Source organism: Leuresthes tenuis, unplaced genomic scaffold (genome assembly GCF_036924035.1).
Source record: "Leuresthes tenuis unplaced genomic scaffold, fLeuTen1.0.hap1 SCAF_13, whole genome shotgun sequence".
Lineage (NCBI taxonomy): Eukaryota > Metazoa > Chordata > Actinopteri > Atheriniformes > Atherinopsidae > Leuresthes > Leuresthes tenuis.
The window spans coordinates 15,072,418-15,090,909 of record NW_027325367.1 but is presented as its reverse complement, the minus strand read 5'-3'; the positions used below and the strand labels follow the sequence as shown (position 1 = coordinate 15,090,909).

Below are 18,492 nucleotides of genomic sequence, written 5' to 3'. Positions count from 1 at the left end.
AGACAAAAAGGCAAAAAGAGTATTTTTTTTTTCTGTGTGTGTGTTTCAAATAGGGAAAGCGGAGGAGGGGTATATGAGTATGTTTGAGTAAGAAAAGTGCATGTGTGTTAAAGTAGATGAAGGCAGACGAGGCAGCAGCGAGCACGCTGGAGTGAATGTAGATTTATGAAAGAGGATGAGCACGTTTTAAGTGTGACAGGCATGTGGAGGAGAGAAAGGGAGCAATGCATACGAGGAGACAGCAGACACTAATCTGTGTGTGTGTGTGTGTGGTTATAAGCTCCACCTCCTCCCATCACAGCAGCATGAATATGGCCGTTGAACAGCCGGCAGCTGCAGTCTGCAACTGCTTGCATCTGTGCTATCAATGAGGTCTGCATTTGTATTCTGAGGCGTTCAAATGCCCCCCCCCAAAAAAAACAAATATTCCACTTAACATACTTTTCATTCTGAAGACACGTACGAGAACGTAACGGTTAGAAGGCAAGGCTGACGATCCAAGATGGGGGAATGAGGCATGAATTGCTGGTTGCCATTACTTTCTCGTCTATATTGAGTATGTTTATTACCATATAAATGCTGCAGTCATTCAAAGGTCACTGCGCTGTGGTACTTTGAGTGTGGCATTTACATTATTAGCCCTTTTTCAGATAGTTTATGACCGCCGGAAAACTGATTACAGACTGTTAATACTGGATTTTAGGTTAAATAGTATTTGATTTAACATTACAGAACAGATGGTATTTGAAGACAGCAAAGTCAAGGTACAAGAAATCCAATGGTTCTCAACAACAAAAGCATAAATACATGAATATGAAAACCACAGTATGTAAAAACAGCACACAGAGTGGATACTGGTCTTTAAGTTATGTGGGTGTTTCAGTTAAAGAGATTGGATGAGTGGGTTGTAGAGCTGTCCTATAAATAAAGGCAGACAAAGCCAGCTCCTTAAAGATTGTGCACATAAGGTCTCTTCTGGGACTTTATAAGCAGCATTGTTGAGATGTATGAAGCTGACAGGGCTGAAATAGGATTTCTAAGGACGTGACTGTTCATCCCTCCACACGAGTTGTTTATACGTGGAGGAATTCCAGGGCTGTTGCTCCATCCCTGAGAGAGTCGAAACAGTCCCAACCGACGGAGATTTCTGCAAGCTGGAAAAATCTTTGTCCACGGAAGAAAAGTTCTGAAGTAGAAAAAGAAGTCCAAGCAAACCACCAGTGTTCTGTGGACAAACGGGACAAAAGCTGGAATTCTTGGCAGGAATATGCCCCCTTTGGATGGAAAGAGGCCCTAGATGCCAACACCAAAACCCGTACGGCTCAAAATTACTGGAGAAACAATTAATTCAAATAGAAAATGAGATAAAATGTAAAAAAACTTAACAGATTTAGCTCCTGTAGGCTTGTTTTGTAAGAAACCTCGGCTGCTGACACAAGGTGAAAACGCTTTGCCACGATGTTTACTGCTTGCCATATTTTATTAGTGCCACAGCAGGGAAAAAATCGCTCCACGCATTCATGAAGAGATCCTAGAAATCCAACCCTGCCATAAACGTTTTTATCTTTATAACTTAGCTATTCTGCCTCCCACAAAAACCACTGAGGTTTAGAGAGGAGTAGCCTACTCCACTCTAAACAGTTATTGCACGTTCACCGAGGTGAAAAACACTATTTTCACTGCCTTTAACCCCGTCATGATACTGCGCAATGATCTGTCCAGTCAGGATATCCCTGAAATATTGATGGAACTCGATAAGTTTTGCACTTCGCGTCAGCCCACTGAGCAGCTGCAGGAAACACCTGATGCTGAAAGTGGTGGAAGTACAGCTGATGTTTTCACGAGGGTGGATCAATCTGTAATTGTGACGTATATGAACATCACGGCTTATTTTATGAGTAATCGATGCAGAAATCCTGCTGAAGCTGCCAATAACATTGCAATTTGTGAGAGAGTTTGACAGACGGATGCAGTGGTTCGTGTATGGGTGCTGCTGAGGAAACTGTCAATCCAACAAGGTGAAAACTAATTGGACGTAGAAACAGGCCTTTCCTAATCATCAGGTGGTGCTCGGTTGTAGATGAGGCATGTCATAGCATATCGACAGCTGGTAGGATGTAATGTAGCATCAGATTTTCTTTCATTTGATACTGAAAATGGTGCTGGGTCCCGTGTGTGTGTGTGTGTGTGTGTGTGTGTGTGTGTGTGTGTGTGGTACTTGTATAATGGTGGATGGTGTTTGAGGCTGTCCTCTGAGATTCTTAGCAGACAGAGAAAAATGTGCCAGAGCTTTGTTGCATGGAGCTTGAGCACAACAATGGGAACGCCATCTGGCCTTGGTGCCTTGCTATATTTACACCTGCTTCGCTGCTGATGGACTCTAGTGGGAAGGGGGAAAAAGTACAGGTTCTCGAAAGAAGAGATGTCTCAGCAGGTCCTCACTGACGGCAGAGTCAGAAAAGATAACTGGGTCCTAGTCTTGATGTGTCCAGTGACGACTGAATATCACAGAAAACTCAGCTGAGGTGTAAAGCGAGCTGAACTCAAACCTGAACCTAAAAAAAAAAAAAAAAGCTTTCTGATAGTATGCCCCTCTGAAACCTCTGTGGACGTGGCATTGGAGCTCCTACACGCTCAAGCGACATGTCAACCAAAAGCAAACGAAGCTGCCTTTCCTCTGAAATCATCGTAACAAACCAGGAATGTATAAGAGGAAATAAAAAGATGGGGCAAAGCTGCCGGCTGCATGATGACGCAACAGCAATCTGTGGAAACTTACAGAAGAAACCGTTTGTATACCGTACCGCCGAGCTCGTATGGACACTGTGACTCAGTCCTGCCGTTCTTAAACATGCCTTCCTGCATGCTTAAAAGCTGTGTCCTATGTGCTAACCGTCTCCAAAGCCGTCAAATTTACCACACAAGATGGCGTGCCCAGTCTTGACCGTGGATATACCGTACAGATAAATGGTTGTGGACGATATCTGCAAGCGGTTGATATTTTGGAGATTGTTATCAAGTTTTTCTCAACACTTACGGTGTTTACAAAAGAGAGAGAGAGAGAGAAAAAAAAAAAAAAGACTATTTTCCTGAATTTTGAGCCTTTTTGAACTTTATTGGTTAAGTTGGTTATGAATGTGTTTCTTTCCAACTTCTTTCCGACTGTGTCATCACTATTTGATATTTTTTCTATAATTGACCAATATTTATTACTATAAAAATCATTTGTATTTTTTCCCATCGCACTGAAAATATGCCAAACTCAGACCCTGACTGAGCTATATGCAACGTTTCTGTCTCATCACACTTGTTACGAGCGTGTAACTAAGTGACTCAGTCTACTCTTGCAAATATGCATCAGCCAAATGACTAACGATTCCTTATTGGTTTAGAGTGCACAGTTTTATTTTCGATTACCATGTCAGCAGGTTCAGCTGCATATCTGCAAAAGGAGGGTTGTTGATGAGTTATGATGTGACGTAAAGCTGTCGTGCCTAAAAAGACAGATTTTCCTCCCCTCTCTCGGCTCTGCGGTAGCGCTGCTCTCTAATGTAATGACCTCAAACAGCGTTCACGGTTGGCGCTCAGACTAACACTCACTGAAAGCTCCATTCTGACGGAGGCCGAGCAAATAAAATGTTTAGCGCCATCCATTTGTGAAATGGAATCATCACGATGGAGGAGCCAAAACAAGCTGTTGGACCGAAGTTCTAGATTCTTTCTTATGATTTTTCATCACTTACTTGAATGATTTTAATGCAGCTACAGTAAGTGCAAAAACCACAGTCAGGAGATTCTTAAACCTCGTGTGTACCCACATAGGTGGAGGCCATGATCCAGCTCTGCATACCAACCTGCAGTCCAAAAGCAACGCTTATAGATCTATCATTTCCTGCAACCAGCCAGTCATAATGATGCAATTAGACATTACTTTCCAGCCAGAGCACACGCCAGTTTTTCATCTTAAGGGAAAAAAATGCTAAACCTTTAAACAATCATTCGGAGGTGTCGCGTTCACAGCGTTTTGTTGCTATGAGTGGCTGCGTGTGGAACAATGAGGATGCAGGTAATAAGGTGACTGGATCCAGCTTCTAAAACAGCAAAGCTTTCATCAAAACCCCCTCTTACAGCTCCCTTTGGCAGCTTGGCTAATGAGTCCTCCTTGAGGCAGTGACTCTCCACCAGTTGCAGGGATGCTTTCTGCAGCAGCGTGAGGACAAGAGAGAGTCGGTTTGTTTAAAAAAAAAAAAAAACCCCAGAGGATTGCAAACAAGAGGTAAGAAGAAATGTTAACGCAAATTCGACACCAGGGATCCTTTCTTCATCTGCAGCATTCAGCTCACAGCTGCTGCTTTACGCACAGCCACTCGCCTCCTCACACATGCAACCATACAAGCAAACAAAGCTTCAATGACTGCCATTTGTGGGGCTTAAGAGTTGTTAACGAAGTGGATAGATTACTGTCGAGTGTGTCGTATGAGTTAGTCAACACACAAATTATACACAGCGACAGACAAACTGGAATATTCCATTGTCCATTTATCCTTTATATTAACGACATTTTTCATAGGCCGGTTTCCAGACTCGGCAACAGACCAAATGCGTTTCGCAAAGATATCACAAGACTTCCCACAGTCTGTGATGTTTCTACTATTTATACAGTACAACAGAATATGAGCTGAAATAATAGACCATCCTACTGTAGGGCCACATAAAGTCTGACTGGTTAGTCTGTCTTTTCGATCATGAGAAATAATTTGCTCATTGCAGCCAAAGGCCCAATCCCAATTTCTTCCTACCCACCCACCTGTTTTACACGCTGCCACATGTGACAGGGTGTTCCAACACAGAGGAGTTGAGAAGGAGAAGCTGAGGTCATCTACCAATCCAAAAGGCCCAGCGAGCCCCGGCTTAAGGGCTCCATCATTACTACCCCAGAAGAAAAAGGAACAAACTGACACTGGACCAACGTCACCAAAGCTAATATCAAGAGTGGAGTATTTGGTTTTAATGTAGTGACACCTAAAACCTAATGCTGTGTTATTTTCACACCTTGAGCACCGCCAAACAGCCCTTTACTCGTCCATGTTCGTAGTGCAAATACCGCACCTTTTTTAATATTCTGTAGTTCTCCTAAGAGATATTGGCCCGCTTGAAAGCAAATTACTAAACTGCATCATCTTTTGTTATTTTTTTTCTGGCTGGTGAGTGGAATAGGAGCAAAAAAAATGAGGAAAAACGCAAAGCAAACAGCACAGTCTGCACACGGGTGAGCAACTTCATCTCAGTAAAATGCCAAAGTGTCACTGTGCAACACATCATTTTCATGTGCTTACGTATGCTGCTGTGGTTTGGTGTGTGTTGGTGTCGGTGGGGTAAATTTAGCATGTATGTAAATGTGTTCAGACCCCTGCCCTCCGATGCCATTATACTTGAGAATTTGACTGTTTACAACCAATCTCTCTTAAAACTGGCTCTTGTTGGAAAATCAATCTTTCAGGGTAAGTGGAAATTAAACACAGAGGCAGCCTTTATAACTGAAGGAAAATAAGGTGATCGTTACTTTCCAAAACTATTAATCGCGTCTTGGTTGTGGGTTCATAAACAACCTACACCTCGGCAACAGACATCTCATCACCTGAAATCACAACGAAATGCTCCAATCTGCAAGCCTGTGAGAAATAGTTTGAGCGGTTTTTCCATTTGAGTCTCAAAATACAGAGAGACAGGGATGGCCAAAGGAAAAACTGCAACAGTGCCGACTTTGTTTTGCTGATTAGTACTCGTCGTTCCTCAGAACTTGGTCAGTCACAAGGTAGGTTATGCAAATACGGAAAATAAGGCAACTGCATGATGCAGATAAAAGAGACCTGGTCCCTGGTGATATGGCCTTCAGTTTATCACAAATCTTGTACTCGGTAATTAACTGTGGATATGCTGGCAGCATGAAAATGATGCACTATCCGTGATGTGCTACAACAAAACCCGCAGTAACCTGTGTTTCTGTTATCTGTGCAGTAACAGTAAGACTGTGAGCCACTCATTTCAGCACATCTACAAGAGCTTTTTAATCTTCTCTAAACTGACTCTCGTGATGGCGACGGCATTTGTTTGAGGTGGCAGCAGCGGCGCCACGGTTTGCATCCCACTGCCCTCATCTGTTCATTAGCTGGGTTCTTTGTACTCATACCTTTCAAGTAACTGTTTCAAAACGGTTTCCCTTCTGGGATCATTTAAGTTGTTCCAGAGTTTCAATGTAAACCGTTACAGAAGCACACGTGTTCCATCCAGATTACTGAACTCCACCGGTTGTCCGTACGAGTTTGCCTGAGGGCAGGACTTTTTTAAATTTCTTTTTCCATCAAGACTCTGGAATCCTTCATCCAAATGGCATGGAAACAGATTATTTACATTCACGGCATGCTTCAGTCAAGGCCCAACATCAAACCAAATATGCTTTTTGTGTACGGTATGTTGATGGTTTGTGGATATTTCCAGCTGCAGTGTATTGGCACTGCAGCTGCCCGCTTGCATTGAATTGGTTCGGTGAACCCAACGTAAGGCATCGTTTTCCCACACACATTTAAGCCCCGGCGTTGTTCATTCGCACGCTCGCCAGTGAGCTGCTCGCTGGTCAGAGTTTGGCTGCTCTGTGGTATTTTGATTTGCTCATCCAGAACGAGGTGGTCATGTGGTATAAGACTGGGGGACTTTTCTGTTGGTCCTTGGTAAACGTTGTGTTTATCGTTGCAGTGTTGATATGGATTCTTTTTTTTTTTTTTTTTCATATTTTCTAAGAGTCTTACTGTGGTAATTTTAGGCAATTCTTTATCATTTGGTGTGCTCATTCTACACCTGATGAATCAGAACAGGCGTGGTTAGGAAACATTGGAGAAAAATATTTAGGTTTTTTTTTTCAGTTAAGAACTAATTGATCTGATGGAGACGACCCACAAAAATGATTTACTCTTTCCCAAAAGCCCAATCCAATCTTCATCTCTCTGCTGCAACGGCGGCACTCAGCCATTATTCCCATCCCTCCGTTAACACTGCACCATCAGCCTCCTCCAACGGTCATCTTGTATCAAACTTCAATTCGGTCGTCTGTTTAATTTCACCTTCATTCAGACTGCCAATTTTCTCTCACCATCTGTCTTGGTTGTCCTATCTGCCCTTCTCATCCTCGCTATCCGTTCATTTCTACTCCTCCTAAAAGCCTATTCTCTCCCTTTCCTCCTTACACTTTCATCTATCATTGTTGTTTAATCTCATTCCTTGCTCCTCCATCCTTTCCAATCTCTCTGACTTGTCCTTCCATCTGCATTCTCGCTGCCGTTAGTTTCTCCCCCTCCGCCACCCTTCTCCCCTTTTTCCTCTCCTTAATCTCACTCCAGGAAACCTTCTATGTATACCATTCACCTCTGCAAGCTGTCAGGTGCTCACGGTTTCTCACATACAGTTCATAACAGATTCAGATACCAGAATTCAAATGCTGTTCTTGCTTTGTTAGTATTTGCAAAGCAGTAGCAGGGCCCCCTTTCTACATGGACATATTTAGTGTCCTGGACAAGCTGTTAGCATCTGCTTCTGCAGAGTTGTCTCGTTGTGTGTTGCCAGGAACAGACTAGAGATGGTCACAGTCAGCAGTCGGAGTCATAAATTCTTTCTGTCACTTCTCCACGAGACATCAGCCACAGTCACACATGATCAGTGGACCATGTGTGGACATTGTCTGCTAACTTTCACACGTGGCACAACAGATTGCCCAGAAATACTGAGTGTAGTTTTAGCTTGGGGTGGTGCCTAAATTAAGCCCGATGGATCAAAATAAATACAGAAACTGCAGAGGTTTCCGATTGTTGTCACTCGCAGCGAAACTCTGGACAATAAACTCTGGCTGTGTTCACCGCAGATAGACTCAATGGCACATGTGACGATGTCTTGAAAAGGTGGCTCAGGAGCCAGGTCCTACTGTCCACGTGTCTTTGGAACCATACTGACTGATATTTGTCATATGTTGGTTTATGTGTGTGATAGAGACAAAGAAAAAAGGGCAGTATGTACATGAGTGGGTTTGGCTTGCAAAGCATTTTGAGTGGGTGATGAGATTAGAAACTGGAATATTCCATTGTCCATTTATCCTTTATATTAACGACATTTTTCATAGGCCGGTTTCCAGACTCGGCAACAGACCAAATGCGTTTCGCAAAGATATCACAAGACTTCCGCCAGTCTGTGATGGTTCTACTATTTATACGGTACTACAGAATATGAGCTGAAATAATAGACCATCCTACTGTAGGGCCACATAAAGTCTGACTGGTTAGTCTGTCTTTTCGATCATGGGAAATAATTTGCTCATTGCAGCCAAAGGCCCAATCCCAATTTCTTCCTACCCACCCACCTGTTTTACACGCTGCCACATGTGACAGGGTGTTCCAACACAGAGGAGTTGAGAAGGAGAAGCTGAGGTCATCTACCAATCCAAAAGGCCCAGCGAGCCCCGGCTTAAGGGCTCCATCATTACTACCCCAGAAGAAAAAGGAACAAACTGACACTGGACCAACGTCACCAAAGCTAATATCAAGAGTGGAGTATTTGGTTTAAATGTAGTGACACCTAAAACCTAATGCTGTGTTATTTTCACACCTTGAGCACCGCCAAACAGCCCTTTACTCGTCCATGTTCGTAGTTCAAATACCGCACCTTTTTTAATATTCTGTAGTTCTCCTAAGAGATATTGGCCCGCTTGAAAGCAAATTACTAAACTGCTTCATCTTTTGTTATTCTTTTTCTGGCTGGTGAGTAGAATAGGAGCAAAAAAAATGAGGAAAAACGCAAAGCAAACAGCACAGTCTGCACATGGGTGAGCAACTTCATCTCAGTAAAATGCCAAAGTGTCACTGTGCAACACATCATTTTCATGTGCTTACGTATGCTGCTGTGGTTTGGTGTGTGTTGGCGTCGGTGGGGTAAATTTAGCATGTATGTAAATGTGTTCAGACCCCTGCCCTCCGATGCCATTATACTTGAGAATTTGACTGTTTACAACCAATTTCACTTAAAACTGGCTCTTGTTGGAAAATCAATCTTTCTGGGTAAGTGGAAATTAAACATTCCTCATTACTCCTAAACAAGTTCCTTCTGTAGTGACACAATAGTAATGGATTTCCTTACCAGCACATTTAATCATCTCAGTTGTTTTGTATAAATTACTGTCACATTCCTACAAAGCAGTGTGTGCAGAAAGAATAAAGATACCCAAAAGTAAGCGTGCTCCTGTCTTAGTCCTAACTTGTTTTGGATTTTTTTGTATTCTAGTTTATTCTTTGCCTTTTATTCTCTTGGTTTCACACCTTAGGTTGACTTTATTCATCCATCATCACTGCTGTGCTTTATTCTTAGTGCCTTTGTTTAGTCTATGATGTGTTTTGGTTCAGTTCCATGTGAGTTCTGGTATTTTGTTGGAACTTTCTTCTTTGTCTCTTCTGTTTTAGTTTTCAGTCCTCTATCAGATCCTGCAGTTAGAGTTTGTATTCTGTTTAGTGTCTTTGCTTTAGAATAGTTTCCCTGTATTCTCATCATTATCCCAAGATGTCCCCAGCTGTCTTGGTCTCTATTCACACCTGTCTCCTGGTAATTACTCACTCCACTCATCAACACTCTCAGTATTTACAGCTCTGCAGTCCTTTTGGTCATTTGCCAGTTTGATGTTGTCTCTTCCTCTATGGTTTTTCTGCCCTGCTTTGTTGCGCTTGCTTTTTATCCAGTTTTGGATTTTCAGTTGTCCTGCGCCTTTGGCCTGATCAATGAAAACTTTTTGGCTCACCATTAAGTTTGTCTTTATTACTATTTGAATTTTAAAAAATGGCTAATTTACTGCCTACCTAAATTTGGCAATTACATACAACTATCTACAACGCCCCCTCTCCGTCTTTCCAGTCCTTCCACCTTTCTTCTTCTTCTTTTCTGTATATTTTAACCTCCTCTGCTATCATATCACTCAAACGCAACCTTCTTCAATGGGTGTCACAGGCTCTGTTGTGGATTACGTTGTACTGTGGATTATAGGATTAACAAACACGTATACACTGACCAGTGTGCAATACCAGAAAAAGCCCACTGAACCTCACTGCCCCCCCGTACGAACAGGGGACGTAGAGCAGGTTAAACCTGTAAAGCTAAGATTAACCAGGTTACATGGAGCTCATATGTGCAGATTAAACAGCTTCATAGAATGCACTGTTTTACTAACTGCAAATGGCCAGTTTCTCAGTTGAATCTGGTGAGCTGTGGTTAAGGCGTCACTCCTCATTTCTCCTGCTTGGTTATCTCCACTGAGCCGTAATACTGCAGTGTGCTGGCTGAATAATTGGCCTCCTATGGAGAGAGCGATGCCACATACTGCTCATCATGTGTTTTTGGCCACAGACTACGGTTATTTAAAGCTCTGGTGTGGATGCTGGCCCCTTTCCAACCAAGATATTTTTTAGAATGATGAATGCGTTTTCTCACTCTGGTTCTGGCAGTGTTTTGAATTAACAATGACATAAAAGACCCTTTTAGAAGTAGGTAGTCCATCATGCTGAACATTTCTTGTCTCACTTTTCACTCCGTCCTGCTGCTCTAAGCATGTATAAAGTATTTGTTGTGGAACAATTGAATGATCTATGAGGGAAATTAGGAAACTAACGGAAGCTTTGGTAGATGTTCACCGTGAGGCTGCTGATGCCGACTGTACTACAAACATACCTGCTGAATCGGAGTTGGCTGCGACTGAAGAGGAAAACGGTTTCCAAGCGTCACATTAGTGGAAATTAGATTTTATGAGCTGACAGACTGAGAAATGACTGCACTGTTTACAACAGTGTGGATTATGTTCACTACTCACCGGGGAGCAGCTCTGCCTCCTCTATTCATTTCCATGCTGTGACCTTCTTGGCACCGACATGATTTGAGCTGGAAGACACTCCACCTGATTCGGTTCCTTGTTTGAACTCTGCAAGCTGTGGTGATCTTGCTCGCTTGGCTTCAAAGGCACCAGCGTTGCGGTGATCAGCACATTACTCCAAGCTACATTCCTATTGGCCGATTAAGAGATGCAAGTTGTAGCAGCAGTTAGAGAGTTGGATGACCTTGCTCAACTTCTGCTAATGTCAGAAATGTGTCCATCTCCATCTTTTGGTGCAACACAGTTGCAACGATGGTCTTTGAAACTATGGCTAATAGCAACGTTATCATCATGATTATATTTAGTTTGGCCTCGTTCATCTTAGGCAGATGAAATGTATACAATATATACCAGGCTTCAGTTTGCAAACACATTCAATCATCTTTCTTGTTTGTTTTTTTGAAGATTTTGTCCATCAACACTCGCTTGAGGTTTTTTTACATTCGAATTAAAAGAAAGTGGATTGCATTTCATCGTGTGAATGATCACCTGACACGGCCAGTGCCGCCACCTTCTGATGTCACAACACAGCCAAGTTTGTTTGATCCAAACCAGCGGACGGTCTCATGCCCGGTGACATTTTCTGTTTAGCAACATTTCAAAAGTTTGTTCCAGATCCGTTTGATGATTTCATGGAAACGCTTTCAGTTTAAAAAGCTTATGTAACTAAAACAGACACAGAGTTCCAGCCATTCCTAACCACTTCACTCGCAGACAGCAAGCATTATTACTTTGTATTTAAACACCCAATCCTGCGACACTGTGCAGACGCTCCCCTATAATATCAGAGCAGTGAGTGCAAGGCTCAGTTTGAAATATGCATGCTCTGTTTTCGGGAAACACTTGACAAAAAAAACAAGCTTTTTGACGATGAGAAGCGCGAGGTAAACATCCCCCTGCTCCGTCTCTCACTCCCACACACACACTGTCACTCTTCAATCTCACAGATAACCCAGTGATCCACAAAACCCAGCGAGAGCCTCGTTTCACTAAAGCTGACAGCTCTTTTTTCACTCGTACACACCCACAGCAATTAGTGTACTTCACAGTGGGACTATGAAAGACTGTCAATCTGTTATATAGTGTTCGTATGCATATTAGCATGTGCTAGCCAATGTGAGGCCTAGACTAATCTTGTTAACGCCATGGCAACAAAGTGACAAGTTCAATCTAGCAGAACATCTTGTGTTGTTTCTATGAAGCTACAGATGATCCTCGAAGACAAAAATGGTTTCCTATGGAAGATAAGATGTTTCTGTTTGGTTTTGGAAATTGTTTTTACAGAATATCACTTCAGATCTAAATGTTTTAATCACAGACCCAATAACCACTCTGTCCTTTCAAACCTCGGCACAAGCCCTTTCTGCATTTCTTTGGCTCGTTCTGACACAAAAGTCTGATTTGTCTCTCGGCTCGGGACCATCGGTGGACTGATTTGAATCTAACCGCACACCACACGGCCTCAAAAATATAAATACATCCCATTACTTAACTGCAGAAATATTTCAGCCATGAGGAAGTGGGAGATTAGCATTTATTGCCATATCATTCCAAACAGTCACACAGCACCACACTTTTTTGCACTTGTTGAAATTCCTGTGAGGTCTGTTTCGAGTCCACTGTGGCAGTTCAAAAAGTCATTTTAGAATTTGTTTTATTTGTGGGGAGACAAGAATAACACCTTCAGAAAGTCATCTTTCAGAAGTGTGATGTCCTCTTTTTATGCTGTTACTGCTAGACAAACAGCACTGTGCAAAAGGTCCTATACCACCCCTCATTAACACATTATTTTTGCGTTAACTAATTAATTCATTATCGCCGACAATTATTTGTCTCCCATGAACGCAGTTTTTATTATTTATTATTTTTACTGTAAACGTCTGTTGCTCGCCGGCTTTTATTTTGAAAAAAATCCATCGTTAGCGAGCCTAGTATGTTGCTTACTGCTGCGGCTCACAGGAAACGGTCAGAAAAGAAAAGAATGGCGGATGAAGCGGGCTAAACAAACATGGAGAAGGTTACGGAACTTTTACATGGCCATTTTCATTTCAAAGTTCTTCCAGACGGCGCAGTCGACAGAGCCAAAGCCATTTGAAAGCACTGCAACGTTAAATTGTCACCGGAGTACTTGAATCATACGACTGTACAGATCCAATAAAAGTACTTTTGAATTCATTCATTCATTCTTCTTGTGTCATTTGACAGCCACCTTGAAGAGTTAGATGCATCTCTCAGGTCCTTGCTGGATTTTTTTCCTACTTCTTAAGGACATCACTTGCGGATTGATCATTTTTACAACTGAAACTTTTGTCCACTTTTCCAGTTTCCTCCAAATTTTAAGCACAAACTGCACACCATGCTGACATACAACAAGTTCATGGCCAATAGCTATTTGGGAATCACCTTGTTGACGCAAAAACACGATCTTATGTCTGTCAAACGTCATTCTTAGATGCAACTAAAAAAAAAAAATGGGAACAAACTATGTCTTCGTAACAGGCTTTTAACAGTAAGGTGTTTAAAGATACAATCTAAACTTGGTTTATTGCTAAGTAGTATGTTATGTGTAGACAACACCGGTTCATTCATTGAGTTTGATGCCTTTTTTATGCTCGAATGATTTAATACTGACATCAGTCAGTGTTAAGAGGCTAAAACCAACAAACAAACCAACCACATCCCTCAGTAAAAGGACTGGACTGATCATGACTGAAAAAGCAGCCAGTGTCCAAGCCTGAAAAACTATTGCTCAAGACCACTATAAAGATTTGCACTATAAAGTCAGACTCCTTGGAAACAAAATATGAAAATATGAAGAAATGAAGAGTGGTGCAAGAGACTTTCGCACAGTACTGCAAGAGGAACATCTGGCTACATACTAACATAAACTGCACAACATCGAGACCTCAATAACAGCTCAAAAGACACCTGCTATTCGCACACATGCACCGAGCTTTAAAACAGAAATGAAAAACTAATTTCATTTTCCAAAGCACTTCTGCAACCACTCAAAGCCCATCTAAACTATTTCCATTCAGCAAACAGTTGAGCTCATATTCTACAGTGCAGCCAAGTTTGCAAAAAAAAAAAAAAAAGCTGGCAGTGAGGTAATGAGCAACTGGGCAGCAGAGTCTAAAATGGAAATGAGTATCCCCACGGTGCACGATTGGGCCAGTTTGCCTCTCGTTTATCTTCCGCCGACCACATGAGGTTAAACGGTGTCGGGAGGATCTCCTCAAAAAAAAAATCTGCGGCAACCAAGCAGCACATTGAACTGGTTATTGAAGAAAAAAACTCCAGGCTTAGTCTTTGCATCAGGAATCTTTCCAAGCTTCACGTATCCTCATTAACAACAAAAGACACAAACAGGGAACTAAATACAAGATGTTTTTAAAGCTTTTATACCAAGAAAAACCCCAACAATTTCACCCTCTGCCATAAAGACCTTTAATGACGTTAAAGCGGCCTGTGTGTGAGCTGGCAGCGCCCCCTGGTGGCTCCATATTAAAACACCAGCACAATAGAGCTGAATGAAAAAATGTGCGCGCATGCGTTTGTGTGAGTACTGACCGAGTTGTAGTGAGGCCTCAGTGTGGTAATATCCGTCTTGCTGCTTCTTTTTCAACATGGAACAGAGATCCAACCGCTCCACTGTCTGGTTTCCAAAAAACCTGAGAGTTGAAAAGAGACGGGCAGAGCGACGGCGACACGGAGAGAACGTCAGGACAGAGAAGAGAGCTCGGTGTAAAGGTGGCAACGACTCATTAAAGCCACATGACCGCATTAGTGCTAAAAAAGACAAACTAATCTAAATATATACATGATTAATGAGTAAATTCCTACCTAAAAAATATAACCGGAGTAAAACATTTAAAGATATGATGCCTTAGTACTTATTGTGAAACATTTAAATGAAAATGATCCGTCTTAATCTTAACTTGATGAGATAAGACATACATTTTCACACTGTTCTATAGTTCTGCAAACAGAGCAGCATATCCCTCCGATATGCAGGATCTAAAACACAGTGATATAGAAATATACAATGCCTCACTTACTGATAACAAGCACCTACCTGTTGGTATAGTTGGAGTAAAGGGCCGGGTCCACACGCTTTAAACCCTGACAGAGGCAAAAGGAAAGTTTGTTTTGTTGTCGAGTACGCCACGGTTTTTATGACACACACACATCCGTTCGATGAACACAAAAATATATACAAAGTGTGGAGGAAGACAAGGGCTCAACCTGGCAGGCGCCAGGAAGGATGAGGTTCAATCGACTGTCAGAAGGAAGAAGATAGATGCCATCCTTCCTCCCTCCCTCCCATGCAGATAAACCCCCTGTCTGCTTCATTTTTCACCCTCTAACTCCTTGACTATCTTATTTACATCGTTATTCAATTTCTGTTCATTTATTCCACCTCTTTATCTCTACCCTCCTCAGACAGCTTCCTTTATCTGTGGTTGGCCCTTAGCCTTAGATCATGGAATATAAATGAATATACATTCAGTTATCCTCTAAAGTACTGAGGCAAGTCAGTTATTGCAACTGATAGATGTAACAGAAGCAATAATTTGGCATCAAACAATTGGATTTTACAGCCACAAGGAGGCAGGAGGGACCATTATTAAGTAATATTTAAAAGGAAAAGACCAGCATGGTGTTTTCTCGCAGTTCTGAAGTCAGTGAACTGGGATGGCTCGCTAAAACAAGATCGAGTAGCAGATCTGAGGCAATTACAATGAGTAAAGCAATGAAAAAAAACACTTGACATCCATATAAATGAAGCTGTGAAGGGCTTCTTCAACCCTCTATTCATGTTTTTGATTCCTTTAGAGAAATTAGCTCCATCTATTTCACTCGGCCTTATGCTGGAACACAGGGTGTGTGCACGCCTTTTAACAGCCCAGTGTCACCCGGCCTGCTGCTGTGCATGAGTGTACCTGAGATCGTAGCTTCGATGCTCTGGACAGCTTCATCATGGTGAGATGGGGCTCAAAGCCACGGCCGTCTCCTTGAAGAAGACCCTGCTCCTCGAAACGGCTCCGCAGCAGCTCTGCAGCACACATACACAAAGAGTTTCCCTTCATATCGTATGAGCTAGTACCAAAACCAAAAGTGCATTTTAACACATGTAAAAGATGTGAAATTAAAACAAAACAGCTGAATATACCTTCATATCAACAGCTTTACTAACCAAAACAAAGGGTGTCTTGACCTAATGCAGGAGGACATAACATGGATTTAAATCCATATGAACAGTATGAAGCACATAGACCTCTGGTTCCTCCACTGAATTTCCCCGAGTCCCCCTTTTAAAGACTTTAGAGACTAAATGAACTGGGGTATAAACAGACAACCAGCAAGGACATATAAACACAGGGCAAGACGCAAACACCAGCTGATAAGGTTTAGTGGAGAGCTACAGGGGTATTTTTAGAAGAGGAACTCTACAGGGAGAGAAAGGTTAGTATATAATCAATAACAGCGGTGGGGAGAGCAGACAAGAAGGTCCGACTTCCTGTCCTCTCCTTCCCTCGTTTGTTGCAGTCGCCTTTTTTTTTTTTTTTTTTATTCCTGGAAAGTCATTCATCATGTTAGAAGGGCTCGACAAGAACTGTTCAAGTTAGGTGTTGAAATCCAACTCGATTCTAACTTTATGTGACGTCCACGCGAAAACTCAACTGTCCTGAACTGGGATCTATGGTTGTTCTAATGCCAAGACTCTACATGCTACACTCTAATGCTATAAATCACATCAAAATGTGTAGTAATAGTGTTACAATGCTTCTCTAAACTTTGCTCAACAATGCAAAATAAATGGGGGTCAAACAGTCTGACTGGTGTTATTCATAAGTGTCATTATGCATGGAAATGTTATTTTGATACATATATCTATATATAGATATATACACACACGTACATATTGTGTATTTCCAACTAATACGTTTTTTTGTTTGTTTTTTTTAAAGGTTTTTTTCCAATAGAAAGGGGTGAAATTAAAACAATTTAAACTCTGACAACAGAAGTAATCATGTAGATAGTTATGTGGATAAGTAAACATATCAATAAAATGCTGTTTTGTTGTATTGTCCACTTGTGCATGAGTCTACTTTAAGAAATCAATATATCTAACTGACATGTTAGAGTGTAAAGGGGCAGTATCATTAACCTAGTGTGAACTGATTACTGTGTACGTGTGTGTGTGTGTGTTGGTGTCAGAGCCACAGAGCCGTGGCGTGGGAATCCTCTTAGAAATGTGGCTTAATGTAGTTGCCGCAGGTACAACACAAAAACCCACAGCCAATGCTTTTGCACACTGTTCCACAATCGGTGCTGACGTAAGAAGACGGACACATACCCCACGTACATGCGGGCAAACACACACGTGTGAAGTGAAATATAAAATCTGAGATGAAGAAGGGATAAAAAAGACAACAAATTTCAACCTTATTTGACCAGGTCCAAGAAAAGGCTGAGAATGTGGTGACACTGAAAGACAAGAGGGTTCACAGAAACTATACCTACGCTGCATAATCTCACAGTAGCTTTTACAGAGCACAACTTAACTAAAAGCTAAAACTGCTTCCTGTAATTCATTCATAAACTTCCCAGATTCCCAGGTCACTCCATCACAAAAACCAAGTTAGTCTAACTGTTTTAGAATGATTGTAAACATAGTCAACTTAAGAATCCTAATATATTCAATAAATAACATGCCACGTACCCCAACCTCCAGTAGGAAACCCCCCCCAAAGCGATAAGCACTCACCTACACTTCAAAGTAATGTTAAGAAACACTCCAACCAGCTGCAAGACTCTTCATCTGACCCCAACTTCCCACACCACTTCAAAGGGCTTCACAAACCAACTACTGCATCATATTTCCTCTCAATAAAGCACTTTTATTCCAGTAAAGTAATGCCCAGAAGACAATGACAAAAAAAAAAAAAAACAGACTTCGATACATCCCACACACCAAATAGAAACTAACCTGCCAGGCTGTCCAGTGTGTGTCTGTGCTGTCCGGTGGCCAGTCCAACAAACACCACCTCCTTCCTGAAATGACTGATCCCTGAGAAGGGCAGCACCAGGTCCCGCCCACCCAGCAACTCAGCCACTGACGGTCTGACCTGAGCCAGCACGTCTGCCGCCCTGGAAAATGATATTTACACGTGAATATGCACACACACACACACACACACACACACACACCAATTCCTGACTTAATCCTCTCACCCTTCCTGACATATTACATAATGAGAGATTGCAGCGATCACTGAAGATCAAATCTTCTTGTTTTAGATTGTGCAGGAGATATCATCACATAATGTACGCGTTCCGGAGCCATTTTAAGTTGCTCAACTTCAATCTGATGTTTATTTAGATAAGCGCTCGATACAGGGAGTAAAGACTTGAATTTGCCCAATTTGTTCCAACTGCAACAAATACTCTGTTTGATTGAACCTCAGCATTGAGAATGACTGAGTTTAATATCCTGGGAGAACAATAAAGGCAATATAGAAATCACCAGCAAAATA

General features: G+C 41.9%; 2 protein-coding genes across 3 annotated transcripts in view; one reads left to right on the top strand and one right to left on the bottom strand.

Moving 5' to 3' along the window:
• The window catches only part of coq8aa (coenzyme Q8A, genome duplicate a), a 294,959-nt gene that overhangs the window by 127,479 nt on the left and 148,988 nt on the right, over window positions 1-18,492 (top strand). The window lies entirely within an intron of this gene.
• LOC140266992 (uncharacterized) overlaps window positions 1-18,492 on the bottom strand; it is a 39,335-nt gene that overhangs the window by 17,438 nt on the left and 3,405 nt on the right. For both annotated transcript variants that reach the window (XM_072362139.1, XM_072362140.1), the window contains exons 6-9: window positions 17,946-18,106; window positions 15,895-16,007; window positions 15,027-15,073; window positions 14,522-14,622 (exon numbers count right to left, since the gene is read on the bottom strand). In XM_072362139.1, the coding sequence (XP_072218240.1) occupies window positions 14,522-14,622; window positions 15,027-15,073; window positions 15,895-16,007; window positions 17,946-18,106 (422 nt within the window). The remainder of the gene's footprint in view (window positions 1-14,521; window positions 14,623-15,026; window positions 15,074-15,894; window positions 16,008-17,945; window positions 18,107-18,492) is intronic.